At 46.8% G+C, this 27,628-nt stretch overlaps 1 protein-coding gene across 1 annotated transcript; it reads right to left on the bottom strand.

The window, feature by feature from the left end:
* Positions 1 to 531: 531 nt before the first annotated feature.
* LOC120849772 (glutathione S-transferase 1-like) lies at positions 532 to 24,785 on the bottom strand. The gene is made up of 5 exons (XM_040222005.3): positions 24,645 to 24,785; positions 12,323 to 12,381; positions 7,391 to 7,532; positions 1,839 to 2,003; positions 532 to 675 (listed from the first exon to the last, which is right to left on the bottom strand). Exons 1-5 carry the CDS (start codon positions 24,783 to 24,785, stop codon positions 544 to 546), a joined length of 639 nt encoding a protein of 212 aa, XP_040077939.1. The 3' UTR covers positions 532 to 543.
* Between the last annotated feature and the right edge of the window lie 2,843 nt (positions 24,786 to 27,628).

Genomic DNA, 27,628 nt, shown 5'->3' with positions numbered 1-27,628 from the left:
AACCGGCGACCAGGGACGACGAGGCCCGTACGAAAATGTCAGATACAGGCCGGAATGAAAAATGCCGGTTCCGCCTGTACCCAAAATTGGGGCACAAGTTTGTATCCAGCCTGGAACCGCGCAGTTCCAGGCGGGATACAAACTGGTGCCTTAATTTCAGACCCATGCGGTGCACCGCCGGAATTCCCGCTGCGCTCACCACTGGACTCTACAAAAGTATTTCGCGCGATGCCCTTAGCCGTTACAACTGAAAGATCGTCGCGATTTCAGACCCAGGCGGACTGGGTCTGAAATCGCGACAATCTCTCGCAAATAAACTCAAATGCTCGGTAACGGCGTTGTTCAGCTCCATGTATTCGAGGATTATAGTCAGTCGCTCTTTTCCCACTGAAATATCCAGAAAATCATTCTAACTTAGTTCTAAAACTTCGGCAGTTAGTTCGAACCGCCAGCGCTACATCTGGGCAGACTAGCGTTTGGCGAAGGTTAAAAATCTTTATTGAAACCTTTAAAAACATCGGAACGGATGGTTCGTAAAGAGGTTTACGTGCGGGCAAAACACTTGAGCGTTGAAACTTGAACGACGTTGATCTGGCGGAAGTAGGGAAGGTCCCTCTTGAGGGCGGTATAGTAGTCGCGAACCTTCGGGAACTGGTTCATCTTGAAGCCGACCATCTGAAAGAGGAACGCATGGTTGGAGTCGCCGTGGAACCGTATCTTAACACCTGCGCTGAAGAATTCAAAAGTATAGCGGAGACCAAACGCGCAAAGGAAGGCGAGAAAAGTAGTCACGATTATATAGGGGACAGCCGAGAAAAGCGAAGTGTTTTTGCACCACAAAAATTAACTGCGCAGTCATTCATTCATTTGCGTTGCGAGGGTTCTGAGAACGACTGTTATTCTGTTCTTGAGCGGTACCTCTGCCAATGTCGTTTGGGGTGAGTATATAGTGGACAGGAAAGGAGAAGGGAGGGTCTGAGCCGCCGGAAGCTCCAAGATGCCAGACTTTCAGGACATTATGCTATAATCAAATCAAGCGTTAGGAGCGGTGTTTGGGAATCTTCAATGAGAAGTCTGCGGTATAGCGAAACGTGAACTGTGTGTGTAAAAGAAGGGGAGGGGGGGGGGGTCACACACAAAAGAAATACAGTAAAAAACTTAATGTTTATACATGGTTAAAGTCAGCGAGCAACGCGAGGAAACTCATCGGGAAACAGGGCGTCTTGCCCTATTGCTAAACAACATCCGTGTTGAAAAGAAACCCAGGAAATTCTACTTGTGCAAATACATTCGACTTACAAAGAAACGCGCGTGGTCACACGCAACTTTCATTTAGCTGTGCACACAAGTTTGGGAACTACCTTATTATGTACTGAAAGGCGTGCGAGAAGGCGGGAGCACTGGTGAAATTGGGCATGGGCAGAGACTTGATTGGTCTTTTCGGTTGCCGAGTGTTGGCGCATCGACGCTCGGAGCATGTGGGGTGAAAGCTCGCGCTCCCCACCTCTGCCCATTTCGCATTTCGACCTACAGGGTGGCCCCTCCCAAGAAATGGCAAGGTTTTTTTCTCCACAAAAATAAACTTGCACTGCCGAACGCCGATTTTCCACCCAAATATCTTCATATAAAAAAAAAAAAAAAAGGTTGGGCGCGTAGGTTTTATACACTTTGTGGGCAAATGCCCTCGTTTGTAAACAATGAATTGGTGTATAAGGTCAAAGTGACATCCCAACTTGGCGTTTGCAGCCTGCGATTGGCCCCTTTTGCTTAGTGTCTGTCCGAGCCCACGGTTTAACTAAAGTCGGAGTTGAGGAGACAGAAAAGTGGGGCAAGCGTACGTCAGCCAGGGACAGGGAGCCCGCCACGGCGATGTCGGCCAGTGTGATTTCGGAGCCCGTGAGGTACCTGTTGTCTCGCAGCAGGTTGGACAGCTCCCGCAGGGCGTGCACCATGGCCCTGCAGGCCGTGTGGCTCACGTTGCGAGAATCCAGGAAGATGGGGAACTGCATGCAGACAAAGGGGAAACGATGGAGTTGACGCTATCCAGCCTTTGGCTGCCCCTGTCAAGCGACTAATGTCGACTTTAGCACAAAACCTTTAAAAATCTTTAAAAAAAAAATAAAAAAAAACACGAGGAATTTGTTTGTTGCGTTAACTGTTTACTGCGCTCTGATTGGAATGTGCTGTATGTATTTGCAAACTGGCTCGCTCAGATCATTTGGTATGCACAACACTCACTGGGACACTCGGGTATTCACTGTCGTGAGTGTGGGTGTGCTGCCGATTATAGAAAATGCCCAGTTATTAGAAGAAGCCGCAATGACCCGACTAAAAAAATCATCGAAGCGGAGATGATTATGCACCCAAAGAAAGATTGTAAGTGCCCCGTCGGTTTCGTTATCTGGTAAACAGCTACAATTTATATCACGACGACAGCGACCGCGATAAGGGTGCTGGATTCTACTGGTATGGAGACTTACGTAATCCGTCCCAGGTAACGACATTACTTGAAATTGCTTACATTTATCAGTAACTTTGTAGGGAAAAAACTACATATTTTAGAAGGTGAAAAGTAATTTTTTTTAAACTTTTTTTATGTAAGTAAATGGTGTGATCGTTACATTTTTTTTTTCATTCAGGGAGGAAAGATGTGGGCATTTTAAATATTGGCAACAAATAGTAAACAAAGCTATATTTACCAGAATTTCTCACCTGATCTACCAGAATCACATCGCCATCTCTACTTAAAAAACGCAAGGTATGGCATTCTTCAGATGCTCAAAGCCTTTCTTCACGTTACTTATAATCTCAAATCAAATCAAATGTTTTTGTTGTTTTGGCTTGGTTGGTTACAAATCGTAACTCGTCAGCTTTCTCGCGCACAACGAAGGTGAAAGGACAATGAGTCAATGACAAAGAACCGGACTTTTTGTGCAAACAATATTAGGCAAACTCCCGAAGTCAAAATGTTTCGCTTTAACCAAAAAGATAAGGTCAAGGTGCACACGAGCTAGTGTAGCTAATTTGTGTTCGCCTTTTATTTTTGCCCTTTCACTCTGTCTTTTCTTTCTTCTGTTCAATGGAAATAAGTGACTTTTTATCGACGAGGATAATTTACACTGGGGACAAAAGCGAAGTTTGCTGGGGCGTATCTAGGCCATAGCGTCCCAATGGGCCAGCAGGATCTAGCTGACGTTTTGGGTGTGTCGAACGGGCAGAGAGGCCTTGCGAGCGCGTTGTTTTCTAGCCTCTCAATCTGGAACCCAGTCGCGAGTCCAGATGGCAGCACCCATTTGGAAAAAGGCGGATTGGAAAGTTGTTCAGCGCGGCGGACGACATCTTCGCATAGAAACGAGGCGAAATGTCCGATGACACTTTTGGGAGCCAGATGTTGCTCGAGGCCACAGAGGTGTGGGTTGCGGCAACAATAAACGCTTCCATAACACTCGTGCTTTTTTTTTTTTTCTTGCCCTATTAGCCTTGAGAGCGAACACAAGCGTCGCTGCGGTCGCCGCGCCCTGATTGGGTGAGGTGTACCGTGACGAGGGAAGGACTACGCTCCGCGATCTCGCATCCGGCTTGCTTCCCTGCACCGGTTTCCTGGTTTGGCCGTTGTGTGCCTCAAGAACTTCGAGGAGCGGGACCTTGTTTACCCGGTGTACAAGACGCCGGGTTAGGCCGATATTGACGTGCTTCCCCGTAAATTTTATAAGCCTGCTTGTCACTTTTACCTTTATAATTGTATTACAAATCCCGATGCTATCGGCGGAGGCAATTCCGCCGATGAACCTCTTCGTCCGTCTACACAACACAAGGCAATAATGCGAGGGGTCGGTGAAGCGGCGGCGTAAGTGTTTCGGACGCTGCAGTTCTGCTCCTCGCATGTTCATGATTTAGGAGCATATTACATCCCGCTTTGCATGCATTTGAAATGGCATTTATATCAAGGGCCTTTAGGCGATCGGCTAATTAGCTCGCAACCCCGATTCTGTGCGTGTCACTCTGCATGCGCTGGTTCGCAGATGTTTTAAAGGCCCTGGGTCTGAAGGCCTTTCAAGTGCTCGTGGAACAGGATTGGTTTACATAAATGTAGCTACTTCGTGAATTAATGATATAGTTCACACACGTATGCAGGCATGTTTTATTTTTTCGAAGATGCAGAATTACTGGAAATTAGTTTGTGTGGTAGCAGGCAAAACTACAGAATTGCTCCCAGTTGCCCGTATAAGATGTATTGAACTGCCCAAAATATGCGCAGCAATAGTACTGTAATTTATAATGTTTATACTTTTTTCTGACATTCTTTATTCCAGCCTTGGGTATTCGGAAAATACACCGTTTGGTTTGAATTGTCATTTCCAATTAAGAGAGACACTGCTGCAGGTCCCCAAAAGCTTCCTCAGCCTCCAAACCCCCTACTGCTGAACTCTTTGACGACAGAGGAAAACAGGAGGAACAGCAAGCATCCGAACGGCTGTCCAGTGGTAGATGCTGCACTAGAAGAAAATGTGGAACCCGTGAAGGGCGACAGTTTGTGTGAGGAAGCTTCTGGTATTTTAGCTTCAGGACAATTTGATTTAACTAGAATCTCAATTTGAGAGCCTAAGGAACTAATAACGGGCTAGACACCTTCGCTTACGTTTGTTGTACATTACTTGAGGGATGATATAAACAAGTCCACTGATATCACCAGTGGAGTCCATTAAAATACTATCCGAATTTAGCAAAAAACAAATACGAGCAATATATATAAATAAATGTTCCTTTTTCTCTTTACTTTGCCCCTGTGCTTGGGCTGTCTCACTTGTGATTCTGTCTCCATGGCCAAGACTGTATTTGGCTCAAGCAGCATGCAGCTTTTCTGCTTCTGCGATCTTAAAAAAACAAAGATACAGGAAAAAAAAAAGAAATAGTATACATAACCTGCCAATTCATTTAGATCATTGGCAGCATTTCTTCTGTGAGATGTAAATCTATAGTGATGCTCCTGCAATTGTGGCCTGTGGCCATATTTCTTTATTTTCATATACCAGCTGCGATTCATATGCTTTGCCTGCCCTGTCAGCCATGCCTGAAATGTTGGTTGAAGTTCCACCTGCAGCTACAGGCCATACCACAATAAAGCAACATATGAAAATTTACACCTCCTACAAAGAAAATGCACACACACAAAAAAAAATTGGATAGAAACGAGCGTGCCGACAGCTAACGCCGTCACGGCCTCCACAGGGCGAGAGGGGCGAGTCGGGGAAAAATTCTGTCCTCGCCGTGACGTCACACTGGTTCGCCGTAAGGGGGCGCCACGCAAACTTCTCGGGCCTACAGCAGGGTTGAAAGTCACGCCGCGAAAATAACGTATCACTCTTTGAAGTAAAGGCCATTTCCTTTTATGCGAGCGTAATTGTAACTAATATGTTACAACTGAGCAATGTATAATTGTAATTGTAATTCCTTACTTCTTTTTGTAACGTGTGCAAGTCTTCGTGGTATGTCATAGTGTGTGTGCGTGTTTTTTTGTTGTTGGTCGTCGAATATCAGGTTGCGCCTTGACGATTGAACTTGAGTTGTAAGTTTAACGATTTTTTCTCCTCTTCTGTCGTGTCACTGTGCACTGTACGTTTTAATAAAAATTCACCCCCTTTCATTGGATATTAATTAGACTTGTAAGGGAGCGCCAGGTTACTTTGACTTTTAATGTGCTCGAAACAAAACGAATAAGAAATAAAAAGAGAAACATCGAAGGTGCTGATTTACAAATTACACAATGTTTCTGCAACCTGCTATCAGGAAAGCGTCTTCTTTCTCGTACCAATATGTTGGTGGAAGCAGAGGAGCCTCGTTTCGGCCAGAATAGTCCTTTTTTTGAAAATCCATCGAGCAAGATTGGTGGTCGATATTTGTTGGACCGAGCAGACTACTTCAGTGGAAAAGAAGGTGAAAGAGGCAAAGAGGAAAATGTGGGAGGGAAGAATGCAGGATAAATCAGCTCTAACAGTGTACAGGTCACAAAAGCAGGAGATAAGAAAGGAAAATGTGCTTGACAATTCACTAGGAGGTTCATTGCTGTTCGAGGCGACAACGGGAGTTTTGAGGACGAGGACGTATAGGGCTAAATTTTAGGATATAGACACATTATGTGCTGCCTGCAATAATGAGAGTGAGACACTTGAGCACTTGGTATTAAAGTGCACAAGGCTTCGTCCTGCCCTCCCTGAAGGGGTAACGGATCTGGCCGGGGCCCTGGGGTTTGCTGGCGACGATGGAGGGACTGAGGAGAAGAGAATTACAGTCACAAAGAGGCAATTAGAAGATTGGTGGAAATTATCTAGGGAAAATTGAATGGTGTACATTAACTAGCACAGCTGGGGACACGCAAGACAGAGGAAACTTTTGATTCCTTCCCGCGTGGCTCCGGCCCAAAGTCTGAACACTGTCCCTTAGTAGGTCCGGTGTAGGGGTAACGCCGACAAGGTTTGACCAGAGGACAATTGGCGACTCCCTCGCCGGGGAGAAGAGGCGGGGAGTGATGTTTTTCAGTTTTTTGGCCCGATCCCCCCAAAGGTCATCCTGGTGATATCCCACACTACCTGGTGATAGTTAGGGGGTAGAAAATTGGCTTGAGGGGGTAGAAAATTGGATCAGAAGGGCGGGAGGAATCAAATGTTCGTCTTTCTTAGACTTACCGCTCATTCACACTGGAAGCGGATCCGCGTTCGCAAAGCGGTTGCGAACGTGGTTGTATAGACGATTGCAAGCTGGGTGACTGGCCGCCGCCATGTCTCTGCTCGAGCAGGCACGCCCGTGCGATTACGTGCTTGCCAAAGCTACGTTCACCCGCGCGTTGCACGCGCTTGCACGCATGGGGCACCACTTGTGGCGCCAGGCTTGCAATTGTCTATAAAGATCCAGTACAATTGCACGCGCACATGATGTCATCGAGAGCGCGTGCAATTGCACTGGATCTTTATACAACCGCGTTCCCAACCGCTTTGCGAACGCGGATGCGCTTCCAGTGTGAATGAGCGGTTAGGATGGGTGGCGCAAGCTACCGCCCGCTACAAAGGGTATAGCCAGTAACATCCGTCCATCCATCCATTGGGCACGAAGCGTGTGAGGGAGTCCTTGGAGAACGCCGACGCAGAAATTGTTTTCAAATTTGACGCAGCCCTCGCGTCCATTGCGTGCTCCGAGTAGTTGCCCAAACAATGGCCAACGTGGATAATTACAGCAGCAGCAACGAAATGTCGCGCACTTTTGAAAAGGGTCTCTCTTAGGGACAAGCTTTGACAAACTCGTAATGCTAGAGTCAGGATCGTGGACACCTCAAGGTGGCCGCATGTTGAAGACGAGCACAAGCGGTCAAAGCAGGGGCGACAGATAATCAACTCACGAAGAAGTTGGAGAGGCTCCTCTGGAGTGTGCCGATATCAAAGAACAGGAGACTGTCGATGGTGGCTCGTTTCTCGACGTTCCGAGGATAGAGGGGGCTGTCTGGCGCGTACTTGTCCACCAGGTACGTGATGATGGCACGGCTGCGGAGACAGAGCGTGCAAAGCGGCCGTCACACTCCACATATCGTACAAATGACAGTCTGCATTTACCGTCTGAGATATATGGCGGTCACCATGGTCCTACAAAAACGGTACGTGTCCGAAGCATACATCTGTACCAATGAAACGCGCTTCCAACATGCGTGAGGCGCACATAACGCTGTCATGACGTCAGCAGCGAACACGTTGTCTTTTGTATGTGCGATGTGAAGAAATAAAAATTATGTACTAAAAAAGGGGTAAAAAGAAACGTTTCGAGCGTCAGATGGGAGATAAGATGGCGGAGCCCATCGAAGCGAAGTAGTACGCTATCCGAGCGCCCGCAAGACATGCGTACGTTGTTCCTGAAAGCAAAGCGGACGGCGAAGAAAAATAAATTAATGAAGGAATGTAAAATTAAACGATTAAAACGCATTAATCGCTGAATGATTTGGCAGCGCCGTAATTGTTGTCTACGCATCACTCACGAACTCCCATTGCCGAGCCGTGCCGGTCCCAATGCTATGCCCCATATTCTAGTACACTAATTGGGGGGGGGGGGGGGGGGGGTTCTCAAACCGATATTTTCCTCCTAGCCACATTGATCCCGGCGAAATGGAAGTCGTAGATTTGAAATAATATTAGGTAGTGCTCGTCAAGTCCGAACCCTTCACACAGTGTCTTTGACCGCTCACTTACCTGGATGGCCCAGTTCACTGGTTCAGTGACAAGCCTGGGGACCTCGTGGCTGCCAATTTCCTTTCCACGATATCGAGTTCGTCTTTCGCTTCGCCTTAGCGTAGAAAGTAAATAACAACCCATCGAATGCACAAACCAACTTGACTACAGATTGTCCTCGTCCATCCACAGGTGGAAGTAGGCAAATCCCCTCCAATATGGCGGATCCGCGTGGAATGATGATGATTGCAGGAAGTTCGCATATGGCCTATCATGCGGTTCCTTCGAAGGCCTAACGTGCCATCGGGTCCGCGCAACGTCTAGGCCAGTGCCGGATTCTCAGCTCCCGGAGGCCATCGCGAGCACACATTGGACGCCAGCGCCGCGTCAGCGTTCGGCTGGCTCCCGTGTCCAATCAGCGAGCACACGAGGTTAGTGCTGCCGTATAGCAATCGTATCCAATTTCACGCTGGGCTCCGGTGACAAAATCCAGGGGCCCTATGTTGCGCTTTTTGGACTCCCACGGCGACTAGGGAGAAGGAAGTGACGTCAACAACGCAGCAAACGCAGATTGGATGTTGATTGGCAGAGTCGCTGATGACGAATTTCCACAGAAGAAAACAAAGAAAACCTGAGCTTTGTTTCCTTCTGCGGAAATTCGTCATCCGCGACTCACCAATCATCAACCAATTTGCGTTTGCTGCGTTGTTGACGTCACTTCCTTCGCCATAGTCGCCGTGGGAGTTCCAAAAAGCGCAACATAGGGCCCCAGCGCTACGCTTGCGGTGTTTAAGAGGTCTTGGCCCACGCGGCTTCGTAGACTTGCTCCTTTCAACCGACCTCGTACTTCTCGTCGCAGTAACTGCTTCGCTGATTTCTCAATCTGGTGGTTTTAAACCCGGATGCAATTGCGGAACCATTCGGGATCAGTGTCTTGCTGAAACACTATCTAAATAGTCGACAGTCTTACAGGCTCCAAAACAATCGAAAGTACGGCACTCGTTTCTGTTTGCAGAAAGGAAGCAACGTCTCGGTGCCTCACTAAAAAGAAGACAGAACAAAAAGACGTTTACAATTCGCTGCAAGCCCGAATTAGAGCGCAGCTCTTGAGGAGGAAGAAGGGGGGGTACGGAGGGGAGGGTATGCCCTCCTCCCCCTCCGTACCCTCCCCTCCTTCTCTCCTGCTCCCCTCCCATTTAGCGGGAAATTTAGCAAAAAGTTTCCGACTAAACTTAGCGGGAAAACTGAATTGGTGTTAAGGTCACGTGACGTCAATTTCCGTGCTAAATTTAGCGGGGCAACTTTTCCGCTAAAGTTCACGTGACGTCACATTCATTCATGTGACGTCACGTGTGACGTCATTATGGAAACGTCCCATAATGCAACGCACGGTTATGCCGACGGCGACGGCAACGGCGACGCCGCTCAACCCGGAAACGGGCGCCTAAGAGCTGCGCTCTAAAAGTAAAGGGTGTAGACGATTCCAAACAGGGCATCTGGCCGCCGCCATGTTCCCGCTCGTGTAAGTAAGCACGTGCAATTGGAAGACCACCAAAGTAACCTTCAAGGCCCGTTGACACACTTGCAACCAAACACGGACCAAGATGGCGACCATACGGGGAGCTTGGCGCTACTTTCCCAGGATCCAGTGACTTTACTCGAAGGTAGAAACCTCGCGTGACATGCAGGGACAACCGAAGCTTCTCCCTGCCGTTCTCAGCTTGTTGGCGACTATAGGGGGTACCCACTGGACGCCATATTTAAGTGCACTATTCACTGGGTATGTTCACCAGAAGCTTCCCAAGGTAGGCAACCTCGATAGTGTGCACTGCACACTATCAAGGTGATGAGTGGAAGCTGAGTGGGAAACAGTTATGAATAGTTTTTCTAGATATTAAAAGGGCGTACGACAATGTGCGTCAGGAAACACTCTGGGTACAACTGAGAGAGAATGATTTAGATGCACACTTGATTAGGTTTTCACAACAGATATAGACAAATAAGTTTTTTATAACATCGGAAGCAGAAATAAAAAAGAGGACTCAGGCAGGGCTGCCCTCTATCACCTTCTTTTTTATGTTATACCTGAGTAAAGTGGAAAAGACATTAGAAGAGTGCAATTTAGGTGTTCATTTGTCATATATGGAGAGAGGGAGAAAAGTAAATCAAGTTGTACCGGGAATGTTCTACGCAGGCGTCATTGTACTGTTAGCAGATAGCCGGGATATGTTACAGGAGCTAATTAAGATCTGTAAAGAAGCAGGAGACTCTGGGCCTGAAGTTGAGTAGCGGCAAGTAGGAAATAGTTTATAAGGATGAGAAGATTCGAGACTTTTTAATAGAATACCTGAAGACAAATTAATAGCTAGGATTATAGCTGAATGAGGGAAAACAATACTTAGAAGAACAAGAAGAAAATATTCAAAAGAAAGTAAAAAGGAATGCAGCAATTATGCAGGGGCACTATGAAATTACAATAAATGAGAAGTTGTTAGGGGAATATGGAAAGGAGTCTTGGTGCCGGGGTTGTCTTGAGAAGTTGTTTTGCGGTATTATGCATGCAGCCTGAGGTCCAGTCGAGCTTCGAGACCCGGCAGAGAAGCGCGGGTAGACTGGCACTGGAGGCAGCTGGGAATACACCAAATGAAGGAGTGCAGGGGGTCATGGGCTGGGCATCTTTCGAGGCTAGAGAAGCGAGCAGTAAGGTGAAATTTGAACAAAGACTAGATACCATGGAGGATACATGATGGTCGAGAAAGGCATATAAGCATCTAGATATAAAAACTTTGAACATTAATAGACAAATCAAAAACCGAAAACTGAAATTAAGATACGAGAAGTCAAGTGCTGGGACACAGCAGACTACCTCCGTGGAAAAGGAAGTAAAAAAGCTGAGGAGAGTTTGCGGGAGGAAAGAATGCAGGGAAAATTAGCTTTAAGTATGTATAGAGGACGAAGACAGGAAATAAGAAAGGAATATTGGTATGATAATTCACGGGGGAGCTCGCTGTTATTCGAGGCTAGAACAGGAGTATTGAGGACTAGTAGGAGATAGGGGGCAAGCTATTAGGAAATGGATACGCGTTGTGCCGTTGCCAAGGGGAAGACGAGACAATAGAACATCTGGTGTTGAGGTGCACAGGGCTTGCTCCCGCCCTCCCAGAGGGGGTGACGGACTTAGCCGGAGCTCTGGGGTATGCAGACGAGAGTGGAAGAGTGGATGATAAGTGCATTTGAATAATAAAGAGGTGATTGGAAGACTGGTGGAAATTATCTAGGGAGAATTGAATGACGTACAACTAACGGACGCAGGTGGGGCAGGCAGGACAATGAAAAATTGACACTCCTCTCGCGTGACTCAGGCCCAAAGTCTCTAGCCAAAGTCACCCAGTGGGCCCGGTGTCGGGGTAATGCCGACTAGGTTTGACCAGAGGAAAATTGCCGACTTCCTCGCCGAGGAGAAAGAACGGGAAGTGATGTTCTTAGTTTTATTTTTTTTTGCCCGATCCCACAAAGGTTATTCTGGTGATATCCCACACCGCCTGGTGATAGTTACGAAATTGCAGAGGGTAAACAAATTGACGAAGGAAATAAATCATACATTTGGCTCTTAATTTTCGGCTAGGTGGCACAAGCTACCAACCGTCATAAAGGCTACAGCCGTTAGCATCCAACCATCCATCCACGTTGCAAAAGCACCCTGGAAGCTCGCCGTCAGCAAGCGCTGAGCAGCTGCGCACTCAACTGTGGCCGCCAGTGAATGCTCCCTATAGTGTCCGAACTGAGACTGTAGTACACGAACCGTCAGAGACTAAACCATAATTGTAGTTCTTATATTGTTCAGCTCGCTGGCACCGGAGTATTGTCACAACGTTCGACTGATTTCATGTAACAAGAACTCGTAAATTAGCAATGGAGTTTTCGGGCATACACCAATTTACATCTATTCAGATTGCCAATGATTTCAGTATTGATAAAGCCTGTCATTAGGACGCAGATACTAGCAATTTTTAGAGGCCATAACGTATAGATAGGCTCTAGAGACCCTATGTCGGTACTAAAGTACATCTATCTATCGGGCATGGTCAATTTCATTCACTGTTGAAAACACTCACCTTTCAAATAGGGTTAAGCTGCCGTCGACGATGCTGGGTGTCGTGTGGGCGGGGTTTATCTGTTGTAATTATAGAAGGAACACACGTGTCAAGTTTACGCCATAGAGGACGACAGGCAAAGCAGCATGAGGCTTTGTGGAAACTATTACCAAAGCTTCTTATAGCTGAGGCTATTCCATGACGTACGCAACTGAGCAAACCACAAGATGCAACCGACCGGACAGTGGGCAGCTGATAATGAAAGTCTAAATACGAATTAAATCGTAAAGCAGCAAAAGAAGGCAAACGTGTCCTATCTGTTCGCTGACTTTTCCAAAACTTGCGATTCGCCAGATCTAGCTGATTTCACAAATTGTAACGAGTGAGGGCGCCGCTTTTGCGGTCTTGGAAAACAAAACTCATCGATAGCACAAAATTGCGTATGCTCCCAACTTGCGAGACACCCGTTTCAGTCATTAAAGGGGCGGTGCAACGGTTTTCAGATTTCGGCTAATAAACTGCGGAAATTATACTGTCACCCATGGAACGAAGAACAGAAAACAGCATTTTCTTGCGAGCGCTAGTTTTTATGCTAAAAAATGAAACAAATCGAAAGGTCAAGGTGCCTCTCAACTCTCCACGTCGCCTTTCGAGGGACGTAGTACTCTGGGGGATCACGTGGTTTCTCCTTGGGTTCTTTCTTCAGAGACCCCAGCCGCTTCCTCCGCGATTAGCGACTTCTAAAGGATTATAGCATCGACGAAGGTCGCGGCGAGCGATCGACACACAAGATGGTTCACCACGGGGGTGATGGCGAGTGTAGCAGCGGAGGTGGACAGGTTTTGTTCACTTCCGCGTATCCCCCAGAGTGCATCACACCCCAGTTCCGTTAACCACCCCAAGCGGCTGCAGATCGACAAATACTTCGTTTTCTTCTTTGCGATTGCGCACCGAAATAGCAGTTTTTTGGGGCAAGGTGACGCGTTTTTGCCAACTTGTGCTTGGATAAACAATATAAAAAAGAGAAATTGCCCATTTCTTCAACACTAAAATCATCGCACTACCCTTATAAAGGGGTACGTAGACGAAATGACGTGGCCGCAATCTGCGTATCGCGTTCGTGACGTCAATAGTTCTTCCACGGTCAAAGGTACTGTAGTTGCGAGCCTGGCCGCTTGGTAGCGTCAACGCGTGAGAATCTTAGAGGATTGGAGGATAGACTAGAGAATAGTGGGCTTGGATTCGACCTTTTGTACAGTAGGCTAGGCCAGAAAATTCAGCAATCCTTGCCGGGATTGATGTATGCGGATGATATCGTACTAATGGCTAACAACAGGACAGAGTTGCAGGAATTAATGAGCATATGTGGTAGGGAAGGAGAGGAAATAGGTTTAGAATTCAGTAGTGAAAAATCAGCAGTCATGATTTTTAACAATGATGAAGTTGAGAGGAATATTACAGTTGAGAGAGCTAGTAACTACAAGTATCTAGGAGTATGGATATGTGATGGTGCGGAATATCTCAGTGAGCGTGAAAAGTATATAATAGGTAAGGGCAACAGAAATGCAGCTGTAATGAAAAATAGAGCACTTTGGAATTACAACAGGTATGAGGTGGTGAGAGAGATTTGGAAAGGGGTCATGGTCCCTGGATTGACTTTTGGAAACGCAGTGCTATCACTGCTATGCATGAAATCCGAAGTGCATGCAAGACTAGAAATAAAACAGCGCGGAGTAGGTAGGCTGGCTTTGGGGACACATTGCAAAACGCCAAACCAGGGAGTACAAGAAGACATGGGATGGGCGCCATTTGAGAGCAGGGAAGCGGTGAGCAAGATGGAATTTGAGAATCGGTTGAGGCAAATGGATGGGGACCAATGGGCACAAAAGGATTTCAGCTATATATACATGAGGAGTATAGACACAGAGTGGAGACAGCGCACTAGGAAATTAAGAGGAAAGTTTTTAGGCTATAGTGGATTTACAGAAGAGCAGGTCTCAGTTAAGAAGAAAGTTAAGGCCACAGAAAGAGATCGGTGGCTAGACGGAATGCAGACAAAGACGGCTCTGGAAAGCTATAGATTAAACAAAACAGTTATTGCCAAAGAAAGCATTTATGACAATTCTGGGGGAAGCTCATTGTTGTTTGAGGCGAGGGCGGGTGTTCTGCGAACCAGAACATACAGAACGAAGTACCAGGAAATGGATACAGTGCGCACTGCTTGTGGAGAGGAGGACGAAACGGCTGAGCACTTGATGCTCTACTGTAAAGGGCTTCACCCTATGCCTACCGAAGACAACATAGATTTAATAAAGTCATTGGGTTTTAGACAGAGTGTCGAACCGAACCCGAACCGAACCCGAACCGAAAACCGGATCAAAACAGTTATTTTTGACCGAGCCGGAACAAAACCGAAACCGGAACGAAACCATAATTTGATGTGGCGGTTACCGGTTCAACGAAAACGGTTCAGGGCCAATTGTGTCAATAATTGGTCTAAATTGGAAAAGTTGCGGGAGTTTATTTTTCTTATGTCGCCAAAACTAATCCTACACTCTGTGAAATATTTTTACATTTCGTTTTTATTGCATACGTAGTCAAAAATACATCATCGTCTGGAGAGCTTCAACTTTGCTTTGTTTCTTGGATTGACCCTGGCCGGCCCGGTAGCGGCGGCGGCTATTTCAAAACCGCTTGGCTACGAAATGTCCAAGTGTCGGAGCGGATTGCGCCACTGTAGGCACGGAGGCCGTCCGCGAATGTTTGACCTCAAGATGGACCGTAGTTGCAGCCGATGAGCCATTTAGCCAATCGAGCACCGTGGGCGCACCACGTGCGCTTCCGCTTGAGTGCAGCGACACCCTGAAGGAAGGGGGGACAAGTACCGCGCTGCTTCGGCAGTATAGTTTATAGGGTCGCCTGTGGTCCATTTCAATAGGTTGTCGGAGGCAACGTTACTCGACGATGATTCGCCGACGCACCGTGACCTGGAAGGAGGCCAGGGGTAGGAGGAAAAGGGGGGGGGGGGGTAGGAGGAGAAGGAAATGACTATTTTTTTGTAGGCTTGTCAGAGTAGCAAGGCCAGCATATCGCCTGTTCAACCATTTTCTCATTTTTGTTTCAAGTCCTCTTTCATCGTCTTCAACTGAATATTCGAGAAACGTCGTTCGCTGTGGTGGCATTACCATAACTTTGTTCGGTGGCTGACAGGTACAAATGAGCCGGTCTGAGTCCCTGAGACCGGGTCAATTGCATAGAGCGTTGTTTGCGATAAAAAGTCAAAGTCACTAGACAAAGCATCACCATGAGATCTTTAGAAGAGCGTTTTTCCCGCCGGAACCCGAAGCGCTGTGAAGATGTGGTCACATCTCATTATGCATACGTGCGTGTTCACGTGCCCGGTCACTGACACATCGGCCAGTGTGGCCGACGTATACACGACCACAGCTTAACGGGATTAGCTACACCACTCCAACTGCGCAAGCGGCGTACCTGTTTCTGTGTTTTACGGCACATTTCTTTCCTCTCGTGCCCCTGTCAGCCACTCTGGGGCATAGCTGTGACATCTTACTGGGTGCCAAAAGCAGGTAGCGTGTATAAAAACACGTGTGTGCAAAACAAGCAAAACAAACCAAAACCTACGGAGGACAAGCAAACTAGCTAAAGACCTTTTACTGTTCACAAAGTCACAGCCCCGCGTGTGATCTTCACAGCCCAGCACGTGCGTGTTTGTCGCTTCGAAAAGCGAGCAAAGCACGCGCTATACGCACGAAAACTAAAGATGACACCGGCCACAAGCTCTGTTTTGGAAAGGTCTATAGACCCGTCTCGAAAATACGCCCTCTTCTGGCAGAGCTTTAAGTACTGCACAGCTGCACGTGCACGACACCATAAAAATGAAAAGCCGATCACTTATATGCAGATAGCCTGGCCACATAAATGGTGTCTTGCGCACGTCACTGTGCAGAGTTTTCATATCTTCCTGAAGACGGAGTAGTATTGGGATGGGGTCTATTGCAAGTATCTCGTGCTCAGAAAAGGCTGCAGTGAGTGTTCGGTCAATATTAAAAGGTCGAGTTAGGAACCGGTTCGAACCGGTTCGCGTTTATCAAAACCGGTAACCCGAGTGATATTATGTGCGCTACCCTAAACCGGAACCGAACCGGAACAAAACACAACGTTACTGAACCCGAACCCGAACCAAACCGAAATAATGACCGGTTCGACACCCTGGTTTTAGAGACAGCGAAGGAAAAGTGGATTTCAAGACAGTAGAGATTACCAAGCAAAGATTAAGTGAATGATGGCAGAAAGCGGGAGAAAACTAGGTATTTTCTTATTAACTAATGGCAAGGCGGTTTTATAGCCTCACTTTCTTCTCAGTGCGGAGTGAACATAGTTTTCAAATTTAAATATTCTAAGCTTAAATGGTAAAACCAAATAGTTAGGTGGTGTAAGCTACCACCCGATCCAAAGGGCTTAGCCGGATTCATCCATCCATCTATCCATTGCCTATACTTCGTTTCCCTTTATGTGGTACCGCAGCGAAGGCTGGAACCGCGAGCTCATGGCGTTGGCAGCTGCTCTCATGGCTCGTTCACACTTGCGAAATACGCACTCGCCGCCGACTGGACTCGCTTGCCGAAAAAATATCGGGCGGTCCACATTTGTTGCCGCCTGCGGAGTGCGCGGCGCGAGCGTCTCGCAGTTTCCCGAACAGACGAGAGCTGACGAGAGCTCCCGAACCTCCTCCTTGCCCGCGCGCGTCTCGTTGCCATCGTTGCCAGCTCGTCAGCGGGGATCTGACATCAGCGCCACTTCCCCCGTGCGTTCTGATTGGCTTGCGGCGAGAGAAAACATTTTTCCGGCGTTCAAAATTGGTCCCAGAGCGATATTGCTCTCCGCCTGATATTCTGCCTGCTTCTGTCGCCGGGCGTCAGAATTCTCGCGGATCCGGCCGCCGGTTCGCAAGTGTGAACGAGGCATTAATTCACGAGACCTTGTGCCGCCGAGATCTGCCCCAGAGCAAGAAGCTTTCGCTTGTAGCCTTTCCTGCGGTACATTATAAGGTGAAACAGAGTATAGTAGTAATATCTGCGTGAGGACTGTACCAGAGCCATATATGTACAGAGTTTGGCCATTCGTTGGGAAGTTTAGGAGAATAATAAGGAGGCGCCATTGGCCGAAAGAGGGCTGGGCGTGTTACAGGGCGTCTTCAGAAATTTGAATGTGACCAACCAGAAGCCGGAAATAGTACCCTGACGGTGGTCGCGAGAAACAAACCTGATAAGTGCATTGCGGAGTAACTCTCGGTGACTGAAAATATGGTACATGTGATGTTTCAATCACGCTCATCCAAAATGATGGTGAAAGAGTGCGACTAGCGGAACGATCGACTTAATCCTTGCGCCAAGCGCCGACGGCCGGGAATCTGCCGTCTGAGCAGTCACACTCTGTCCGAGCAAAACAGAGTTGAGCGGCGCATTCGTTTCTTACATCTTTCTGCATGATCATGATCGAAACTTCACGTGCACTCTATTTTCAACCCCGAAGAGTTACTACACTTCACTCTTACGCGCCTATTAAAACCACATACGAACATAAACCTTTGAGCAGAACCGTTTCTCGCTACCACCGCTAGGGGATTCTTTTCAACTTCTGGTCGGTCAAAAGAGCATGCCAAGCCCTCTTTCCGAGTCTGGCGCACGCCCTGGCTCTGCCCGCACCTCCCATTGACCAAACTCTCTATACACACGGCTCTGGACTGTACGCCATATGGCCTATAGACGCTTTACACACGCGCCAAATTACAGCCGCCATTGCTGACCTTCTCTTGTCTCACCGAGATGCCGAGCAACTGAAATGGTAGTTGACGATCCTCTACAAAGGCCGATGCTTTAGAAAAGGACACAGTTGAATCTAATATGCCAATAACCTGGCCTGCTATGGTAATGATGAGGTGAAATAAACGGAATAAGAGGAAACAAAAACTGAAGGTCATTTATGGCGGCGTCCATGCACAGTTGCTGCAAAGCGTCTATACCATACCCTCCACCACTATACTGACAAAACCTGGCAGATTGTCACGTGACGCGGCCACCAAAAGTGAAAAGGTAGAGTGGCAGACAAGAGGCATGTAACGGGCGCCCCGCTGCGGCGAGACGCCGAAACACACTTGTCCCGAGCGATGGAATGTCTGCTAATGCTTCTCGCGTTCCTCGGGCTACCGCTCCTTTCCCCTCCGGGTTTGAAAACCATGTTTCGCGTCCTCGCCGCTGCAAAAGCTGTGCGCTGAAGACCAGACTGCCCTAAGGTCCCAGTATAGAGGGACTTTAGACTGCCCGAGAAATGCTCTGTGCTACCAGATCCTCGCGCTCCAAATGGGGCACGACACCGCCGCCGGAATGTGTCTTAAACATCCTGTCCATTCCCAGGTTGCTGTGGCTGTTACCTGTGCTCTTCTTTTTGGTTCGCCGATTTGGTCGGCACCGGATCCCGTTTTCCATCGCACCGGAGAAACCCCGCCACTCCTTCAAACCTTCGGTCCGCCATCGTCAACTTCAGTTGGATCCCTTCCACGATGCTGGCAACTGGGGCAAGCCGGGCAGCCCTATCTACCCGGAGCATTTCTTCAAAAGCGGGTTGCTGTGGCTGTTACCTGTGCTCTTCTTTTTGGTTCGCCGATTTGGTCGGCACCGGATCCCGTTTTCCATCGCACCGGAGAAACCCCGCCACTCCTTCAAACCTTCGGTCCGCCATCGTCAACTTCAGTTGGATCCCTTCCACGATGCTGGCAACTGGGGCAAGCCGGGCAGCCCTATCTACCCGGAGCATTTCTTCAAAAGCGGGCACAACCCTCTGAGTGCCTTGGGCACGACACCGCCGCCGGAATGTGTCTTAAACATCCTGTCCATTCCCAGGTTGGTTTTTCATCATCATCCTACCGATGCAATAACGTGTGCATCATTGCGGTGTCGTGCCCACCTTGTGTGTATGATTGTGTGTTTTCAGCGCGTTCCAGGCTTGTTTCTTTTGTGTCAGACCTGTGTCAAATTGCTGATAGCATGAGAAGAAAACTTCTCTTGTCCGGAGATATTGAGGCCAACCCTGGGCCCGATAACAAGCCTTGTGACGACACATCGCCAAATCAAATCATAACGCTACTAAGCAAGTTATCCAACGGCCAAACGGAAATCCTAGCTGAAATTAAATCCATGCAAGAAAAGCAACGTCATACTGACTCTGTTTTAGCAACCCTCAAATCTAAAATCGACGACATCGACCGCGAAATTTCGAGCCTTAAAACAATCAAAGAAGACGTGGCTGCGGTATCAAAAATCACTGCAACAAACACATCCGCGATAGCGGAAATGACACGAAGGTTTACCACTCTTGAGGATCACTCGCGACGAAACAACTTGCTTTTCTTTAACCTACCTGATGCGCGTGGTGAGACCTGGAAGCAGTCTGAAGAAAAAATAGTTTCCTTTTGCGAGGAAAATCTTGGTGTCAAGATACTCCCCCCTTGGATCGAGCGGGCGCACAGAATTGGGTTTTTCAAAGATAACTCCACGACAGCCAGACCCATCATCGTAAAATTTAATTCTTTTAAAGATAAAGAACTCGTGCTATCACAAGCAAACAGACTAAAAGGTACAGATTTCCGTTTGAGCGAGGATTACTCGGAAGAGACCCGTAAAGCACGAAAAGAGCTTCTTTCTTTTGCAAAAGCACAAGCTCGTGACTTCAAGCTTCGCCACGATAAACTAATTATCGGAAATTTGCGATATATTTTTGACCGGGAAACCGCACGTGTTATGCAGCTTCCCTCATAGCTACAGGAAACCAGAAAGTCATCCTCCCAACAACAGAAAAGACCATTATCAACCCTAAACTTTTTTATTGCCAATGTTAGAAGCGTTTATGCCAAACAAGAAGTGCTGCATTCTGCTGTCCACTCCTGCTCTGCAGACGTTGTTATCATCAGTGAAACTTGGCTAACTCCGGATATTGCAGATAGCGAATTAATCCTAAGTGACTCGTATTTTATCATCCGGAAAGATAGGATTGAGCGGCGGGGAGGGGGAGTGTTGATTGCTGTTAGAAGTACTTTGCATGTTGAAAAGTGTGATATAATATCAAGTTTTGAAGGTGTTTGGGTAAGGATTAGGACGCCTACTGTTTGTATTTTAGTAATCGCATGTTATAAGCCACCTGACTTGTCAGACTTCTCGCCTTTACTTTATGATTGCTTAGAGACCCTTGCTCGTTCTTATCCAAATGATCTCATAGTTCTCTCCGGTGACTTTAACTACCCCGAAATAAAATGGCCGGTTGTTCCAAATGTCATATCTTTTGATGCATGGTATAAACTTTCAAAGCAAAGTCGGGATTTTGTTGATGTGATAAACGCCTTCTTTCTTTTTCAAATGGTTGACAAGCCAACTCGTAACTCTGCTTTCTTGGATCTTTTTTTCATTTCGGAGGCAGATTTTATAGCTTCGGTAAACTTTATGGAACCGCTCAGTGATCACACTTCCCTAAATGTTGAACTTGCTCTTCCTACGCAAAAGCACAGTCCGCTGGTAAAAGCTATTTATGATTACTCCAGGGCTAACGTCGATGACTTCTGTCGTAGCTTGCAATCTTTTTCAAGTATTTACATGGTTGGCTTTGACTCTAGGACAGTTCACGAAAACTGGAGATTATTCAAACAAAAGCTACTTGATCTATGTGATCAGTTTATTCCAAAAATAAATATACAGTCTTCTATTGAGAAACCCTGGTTTTCGAACCGCCTTAAACGACTACTGAATAAAAAGCGGAGACTATTTCAAACAGCTAAATTGTCTTTGTCCCCTTCTGCGTGGACAAAGTATGACGAATTCCAATTAGTATGCAAGACAGAGATACGTCGAGCGCAGAACAAGTTTTACAACGAAGACCTCCGCAACCTTATGACAGCTAACCCCAAAAAGTTCTGGAAAGCGGTTAACCCTAAGCAAGTGTCGAAGCCTCACCGATTCACTAATCCTGCGGGAGACGAGCTCGATGTGGGTGCAGTGTGCGAGGAATTCAGTCGTTTTTTTAGCGAGATGTTTTCTGAAGATATTTTCCCCTTACCAGAGCATTCGCCTAATTACGACATAGCCACACAAATGTGCCCAATCAGTATGTCTGTGAGCGGAATTCAGAAACTAATAGAACATCTCCCAACAAATTCTGCCCCCGGTCCTGACAATATCACGACGAAGCTACTTAAGCTTAGCAAATGTGAATCTTCCGCAATCCTCTGTTCTATCTTTGAGCAATCCCTAACTAGTGGCCAAATACCTGCTGACTGGAAAAGGGCAAAAGTCACCCCGGTCTTTAAAAATGGTCAAAAGAATGAATTCACGAACTATCGACCCATCTCTCTGACGAGTGTTCCGAGTAAATTAATGGAACATGTTTTATTTTCAAATATCATGGATCACCTGTCAGCCAACAGCCTACTTTTTGTAAACCAGCACGGCTTCCGTCGGTCTCACTCTTGCGAATCCCAACTTTTTGAATTTGTAACTGATATACACAGTAACCTGCATTTTAAAACTGAGACGCATGCAATTTTTATTGACTTCCAAAAAGCATTCGATAAGGTGCCGCATCATCGACTAGTTCTAAAATTACGTGCTTTCCAAGTGGAGCCATTCGTGATAGACTGGATATCGAATTTTCTTTTTAATCGCTCGCAAAGTGTTTGTTATGATTACAAATCTTCATCCCATCAGAAAGTAAAATCGGGAGTGCCGCAGGGGACCGTGCTGGGTCCATTGCTCTTTCTTTTGTACGTGAATGATTTACCCGATAGTATTCTTTCAACCATCCGTTTGTACGCTGATGATTGTGTGGTGTATAGGAAAATATCTTGCATTAGTGATTGCATTCAACTTCAAAATGACCTGATTACCCTAGAAACATGGTGTAAAAAATGGCAAATGCAAATCAACATCCTAAAAACAAAATTCTTAAACTTCAACACTAAGCGAAGTGCCACAGTGTTTAGTTACTCTCTTTTTAATACACCCATTGAACATGTCCACACGTACAAATATCTCGGGGTTCATTTCACGTCAAACTTATCATGGGAAGCTCATATTAATCAGATCGTTGTAAAGGCAAACCAAAGCCTCGGTTTTTTGAGACGAACACTACATATGGCTAACCGGGAGACAAAACTCGTAGCTTACACTGCCCTTGTTCGCCCGCAGCTCGAGTATGCATCTACAACATGGAACCCCCACCAGGCTTACCTAATTCAGAAATTAGAGTCGATCCAAAGCAGGGCAACTCGGTTCATTCTTAAAAACTATACACACACTAGCATTACTACGCTAAAAAAAGAACTCGGCCTTCCACTGCTCGCGGAAAGAAGGAAACTGACCAGACTAGTTTCATTGCACGCTTTGTATTATCTGGCCCCTTTAAAGAGAGAATTGTACTGTCCAGCGGCTCATCACATTTCTCCTCGTACAGACCATTCTCAGAAAGTTCATCTGGTAACACCAAGGACCAACCTTTTTAAATTCTCTCCACTGCAATTATCACTTTCAGAATGGAACTCTCTGCCAGAACATATTGTTACAATTCAAGACTCATCTGGATTCAGAGCTGCACTTGCTACTTTTCTCGATATTTAGCAACCTTTAATCCTGTTTTTTCCTTTCTTTGTTTGTTTTTGTTTGCTGCCAAAGCCCCCCCTTATGTAAAGCCCTACGGGCGCTTTAAGGGAACAATAAATGAAATGAAATGAAATCAAATCTGCGACCAGGCACTCTACGGCTCCGTCATCGAACTGCCAGGCTTTGTGAGTATGGAGGAGGCTACGGCTATACTTTGCTTGCCCGTAACGTCTTTCGCGGCCATGCCGGTATTTGATGTGCCACGAGCGTTCGGTTTACCGCGTTAGTTTCACACCGCAGCAGTAGTAGCTCGAGGGAACCAGTAAGTAGAAATAACCCTCAGTACCCAGCAACAGAGGCACCTGCAAGCTACGTATACAAGCTGTTAACTGGGTGCCATATTTGACAGGTTGTTCACAGGGTATCCCCGGGGGAGGAGGGGGGGGGGGGGGAGGGGTGCTGGGAGTGGTATGGTTGGCATGGCAGAGGTCCAGGGGTTTTCCCAGGAGCGTCTAAATTTCTAGGGGGGGGGGGGAGCATTGAGAATAGAGGAGTCGTTGCAAATCAAGGGGGTGCCTTCAAGAAAACAAGGGGGGGGGGGGGTGTAGGGAAATCACTGCAGAGGTCCTCGCATCCTCAAATCAAGCTCCTACCTAATTTCTGCAAAGAACGCCGATCTTTATTGTGGGGAATCCACGTTGCGGAAGCACTGGGGAAGTTAACATATACAACGTAGTAAACTCATTAGCGTTCTCCGCCAAGTCACATTCAGGACTGAGCAACTCCACGAGAGAGCTATACTGCCGCGAACTGGCGCTGCTTCTTAGAGGCCGATGACGTGACGGCATTCCAACGGATCTTCACGGACCGCCAACAAGCTCAATATTGTATCTGTTGATTCGTTTTAATATTAGTTTTCTTGACTTTTCTGCCGGTAGCGCAGAAACAATAGTCTAGACTAGTGTTTCTGGGCTGCCGGCTACAACATCATATCTAAACAAAGAAATAAGGGAAAATGTTCGTTTCCGTACCCCTTTAATGGAACTGAAACGTGTAAAGATTGGTTTCAGCACAGGAAACCGTCTGGCCCGACAGAGTTTTAGGCGTTTGCAAAAAATAGGCTTAGCGCCAGCGATAGACTAGCTTAAAATCCATGTCCCACTGCTACTGTATCATACAAAAGACAGTCCGTAGACACTCTGAAGCGTGTTTCTTCCTTTTAGGGCATTGGTCGTGCGAAACCTGTACATGTTGGAAGCATAAAATGTTGAAGCAAAGGACATGCTTCAGGCATGACCGCTGATAGTTGGTTACTGTGTGTCGCGAAGAGCGTGTCCTGTATGACTGCGGCTGGACAGTCTTCTACAAATCCAAGAGTTCTCGATAACCAAGTATAGGAAAAGGAACCGACAACATATGACAAGGCCTTTCAATGCCTGTATTATCTTGTTACGTTCCTATACTTTGTTCTTGTGCCCTCTCGGATTTTCGGATACCTAGTCTTCGCTCATGAATAGCCGTGGATTTCCGGATAGTGTTCAACGCATTCCATAGATTCCCAATCGACATTGTTCAATGTTCTCTTCATCTCGAGACTCAAATTCAGCGCACAAGCTAAAACAAGAACATGCATGCTTCGCACAAATGCGCATTAATCTGTGGCGGAAGAGGCGACATCTTACCTTCATCAAGTCGTGCTTCTGGTGCACGCAGCCGAAAATGTCGACTTTCTTCAGGGCGAGCGGAAGTCCGATGTGCTGGGCGACCATCCTGACCACGCGGCACGGCACGCTATACTCGTAGTTGTACAGTTCCACGGGCATGGCGACGGGAGACCTTCGCACCTCGCACGTCGGAGAATAGTGCCACTGCAGTCAGGGCCTCCCTCAAGGGGAATCGCGTAAACGGAAGTCACGTGAGTCTAAATTACATTCACATCGATGGCGTCACGTTCTTAGGTTCGTCATTTCACGACCGGTGTGACTGGCACATCCACAATCGAGTTTAGTTTTTACGTCCTTTGTTGCTTACCAGAATGATCTATCAGTTTCCTTTTGCGTGTTAAATGACTCAATGCGTCAGCATAAAAATACCACTTCCAAATATGTATATCGACCGATGCTTGTGTGTAGACACAACGATTGCCAAGAGATAACTCTCGCGGGTTTCAGGTTGAATGCGAGTCACTGGGAACACGGAGATGTTTTGTTCACGATAAACCAGCCTCTAGGCTAACGTGGTCGTAATGCCTAATTTTCTCGTGATTTGCAGCATGATTCTGACATTATGTAATAGTTGAGACTGTTAAACAGACACGATCTGAATTGCGCTACAGCCGTCTCAGCAAACACGTAGCCAGGATTTTGTTTCGGGGGGGGGGGGGGGGGGGGGGGGGGGGAGGGGGGGGGGGCGCCTACGACAAAATGCTTCAATAGTGACAGATAGGCCAGTTGGTACATGACTTATTTTGACAAAATGCGCCGCAAGACAGGGACAGAGTAAGGAGACAACACGAAGCGCTTGTCTTACTTACTCTGTCTCTTTCTTGCGGCGCATTTTGTCAAAATAAGACAAAAAAATGCTGTATGAGGGGGAGGGGCAGAGGAGGGTCCCAGCAAGATGGAGGATTTCGGGGGGGGGGGGGGGGGGACAATGTGTGTTTGACGGAAAGGTGTAGAAGAGTGATATATTTTATGAAATAAAGAAAAACGGGCGATTCGCCTTCTGTTCTCGAGAGATGCTAAATTTAAGGACTCTTTATACTTGTTATACTACAGGTGGTTAAATAATTGCGCGTTATAAACCGGGCTGCTTTATTTTGGAGAGACTCTAATTAATTAAGTAGATGGGCTTGGTGGGGATTCCAAATAACTGACGCATATTCTATTTTGCTTCTTACAAGGGATGTATATGCCATTAGTTTTGTTTTTGTGTCAGATAAGAACAAGTTTCTTCTCAGGAATCCCAGGGTTTGATAAACCTTTCGTAATATTGTCTCAATATGTAATTTCCAAGATAACTCGACTGTGAGGTGAACACCTAAGTACTTAAATGATTGCACCTTTTCTCTATCTACACCATTAATTTGATAAGTATGCTCGGGAGTGTTGGTTTTTGTAGTGAACGTCATATGTTTCGTTTTATCCGTATTTATCTGCATTTGCCAATCAACACACCATAGTGAAATTTCGTCTACATCTGCCTGAAGTAAAGAGCTATCTGAGGGGGAAGATATAGTCCGGTAGATGACGCAGTCGTCTGCAAAAAGTCGGATCGTGGACTGAATGTTTACGTAAATATCATTAATGTATCGTAAGAAAAGGTGTGGCCCAAGTACTGATCCTTGCGGTACACCAGATTTTAGGGCTTTCGGGGGAGAGGTTATATTATCGATAACGACACACTGACGTTTATTTGAAAGAAAGTCTGAGATCCATTTAATGACACCCGTCTCTATATTAGCATCTGTTAGTTTTTTCATTAACATTGTAAGCGGAACACGATCAAAGGCTATAGAAAAGTCAATAAACATTGCGTCAGTTCCGGGGGAGGAGTGAATACTTTTATGAAGGTCCGTAATTAACTCGAAAAGTTGAAGTTCACGGGAACGTCCCTGTTGAAAGCCAGACATCTTTCCAGACATCGATGTCTTTTCAGACATCGCAGTACTTCTTCATGCTTTCAGGCTTCCTTTTTCGCAAAAGGCACAACTGAGCTCTCAAAACCTCCACTTGGCTGATCCCTTCCTCCATAGCTTTCCCGGGGCTGATGAAAACGGATGAAAACTTATTTGGCCGAAAAAAGTTGTTCGAGTGCTTCTCAGCGTTTCCAGATGGTCGCACAACAAACCGTCAAACGCCTAAATGGAGCCAAAGCCGCTAAAGTTGGACGTTATCTCGAAATGAAATCATAATTGACTTATAAAGTTCCAGATATACACGGTGCCCAAAATTTTCCCAAGATTTTCCTTATTGCCACATAGACCCGAATACTACCTTAATCTTGGCAATTTCCCTCGGGTTGGCAGCCCTTTAAGCTGAAAAAGCAGACGACTGACCAGACTTGTACGATACTCATTACAAGAGTCAAGTTACTTGTAATCTCTTTGGAGTAATTTTGTCATAGCTTGATTCTATTGATTAGGAACTGCAATCACAAGAGTATTACTTTTGGAGGTACTAAACTTACTTGTACTTGTTGCTACCCCTCTCCTCCTTCCCCTTCTTTAATGGTGCCCCCGACGCGCGTCCTGAATTGCTGTGAAGCGTTGAGCGTGGAATAGTTCCGGATGTGCGCGGCAGCGCTGCGGTAGCATGGGCTGGAGGGTCCGAGCGTTCCGGGGGCTTTCGGCGAGCAGGTTTGGCTTGGCGGTTGGGCAGCGCGGACCTTCTCCCGCTCAGATCGTTCCCCCGTGTTTTTTGTCGCGTCGAATGAAGTGCAATGCCCTATCGAGTACCACGACGATGACATATGACGAAGCAAATGTATGGTGGCTGGAAATGGCGCCGTAAGCGCGCAATGATGAGGGGCGCGATAAAAAGACAGGTATCGTCGCCGTGTAACTCCGGCCGATCGCCATTGAGCCATCGACTGTCGTTGTCTTAACGAAAGTTAAGAGCGCTATAGTGTAACTAGGGTATTCAACTATTTAATGAAAAGCAGAATG

This window comes from Ixodes scapularis, unplaced genomic scaffold, assembly GCF_016920785.2.
Source record: "Ixodes scapularis isolate PalLabHiFi unplaced genomic scaffold, ASM1692078v2 PGA_scaffold1__304_contigs__length_218370807, whole genome shotgun sequence".
NCBI classification, from domain to species: domain Eukaryota; kingdom Metazoa; phylum Arthropoda; class Arachnida; order Ixodida; family Ixodidae; genus Ixodes; species Ixodes scapularis.
This window is presented reverse-complemented; position numbering and strand designations above follow the sequence as displayed.

Excerpts from the sequence above, each read along its gene's own strand:
- LOC120849772 (XM_040222005.3), bottom strand. The coding sequence starts at position 24,785 with ATGCCCGTGGAACTGTACAACTACGAGTATAGCGTGCCGTGCCGCGTG. Across the intron at positions 12,382-24,644 it reads AGAAGCACGACTTGATGAAG|ATAAACCCCGCCCACACGAC; the intron begins GTAAGATGTCGC and ends TAATTACAACAG. Across the intron at positions 7,533-12,322 it reads AGCTTAACCCTATTTGAAAG|CCGTGCCATCATCACGTACC; the intron begins GTGAGTGTTTTC and ends CTGTCTCCGCAG.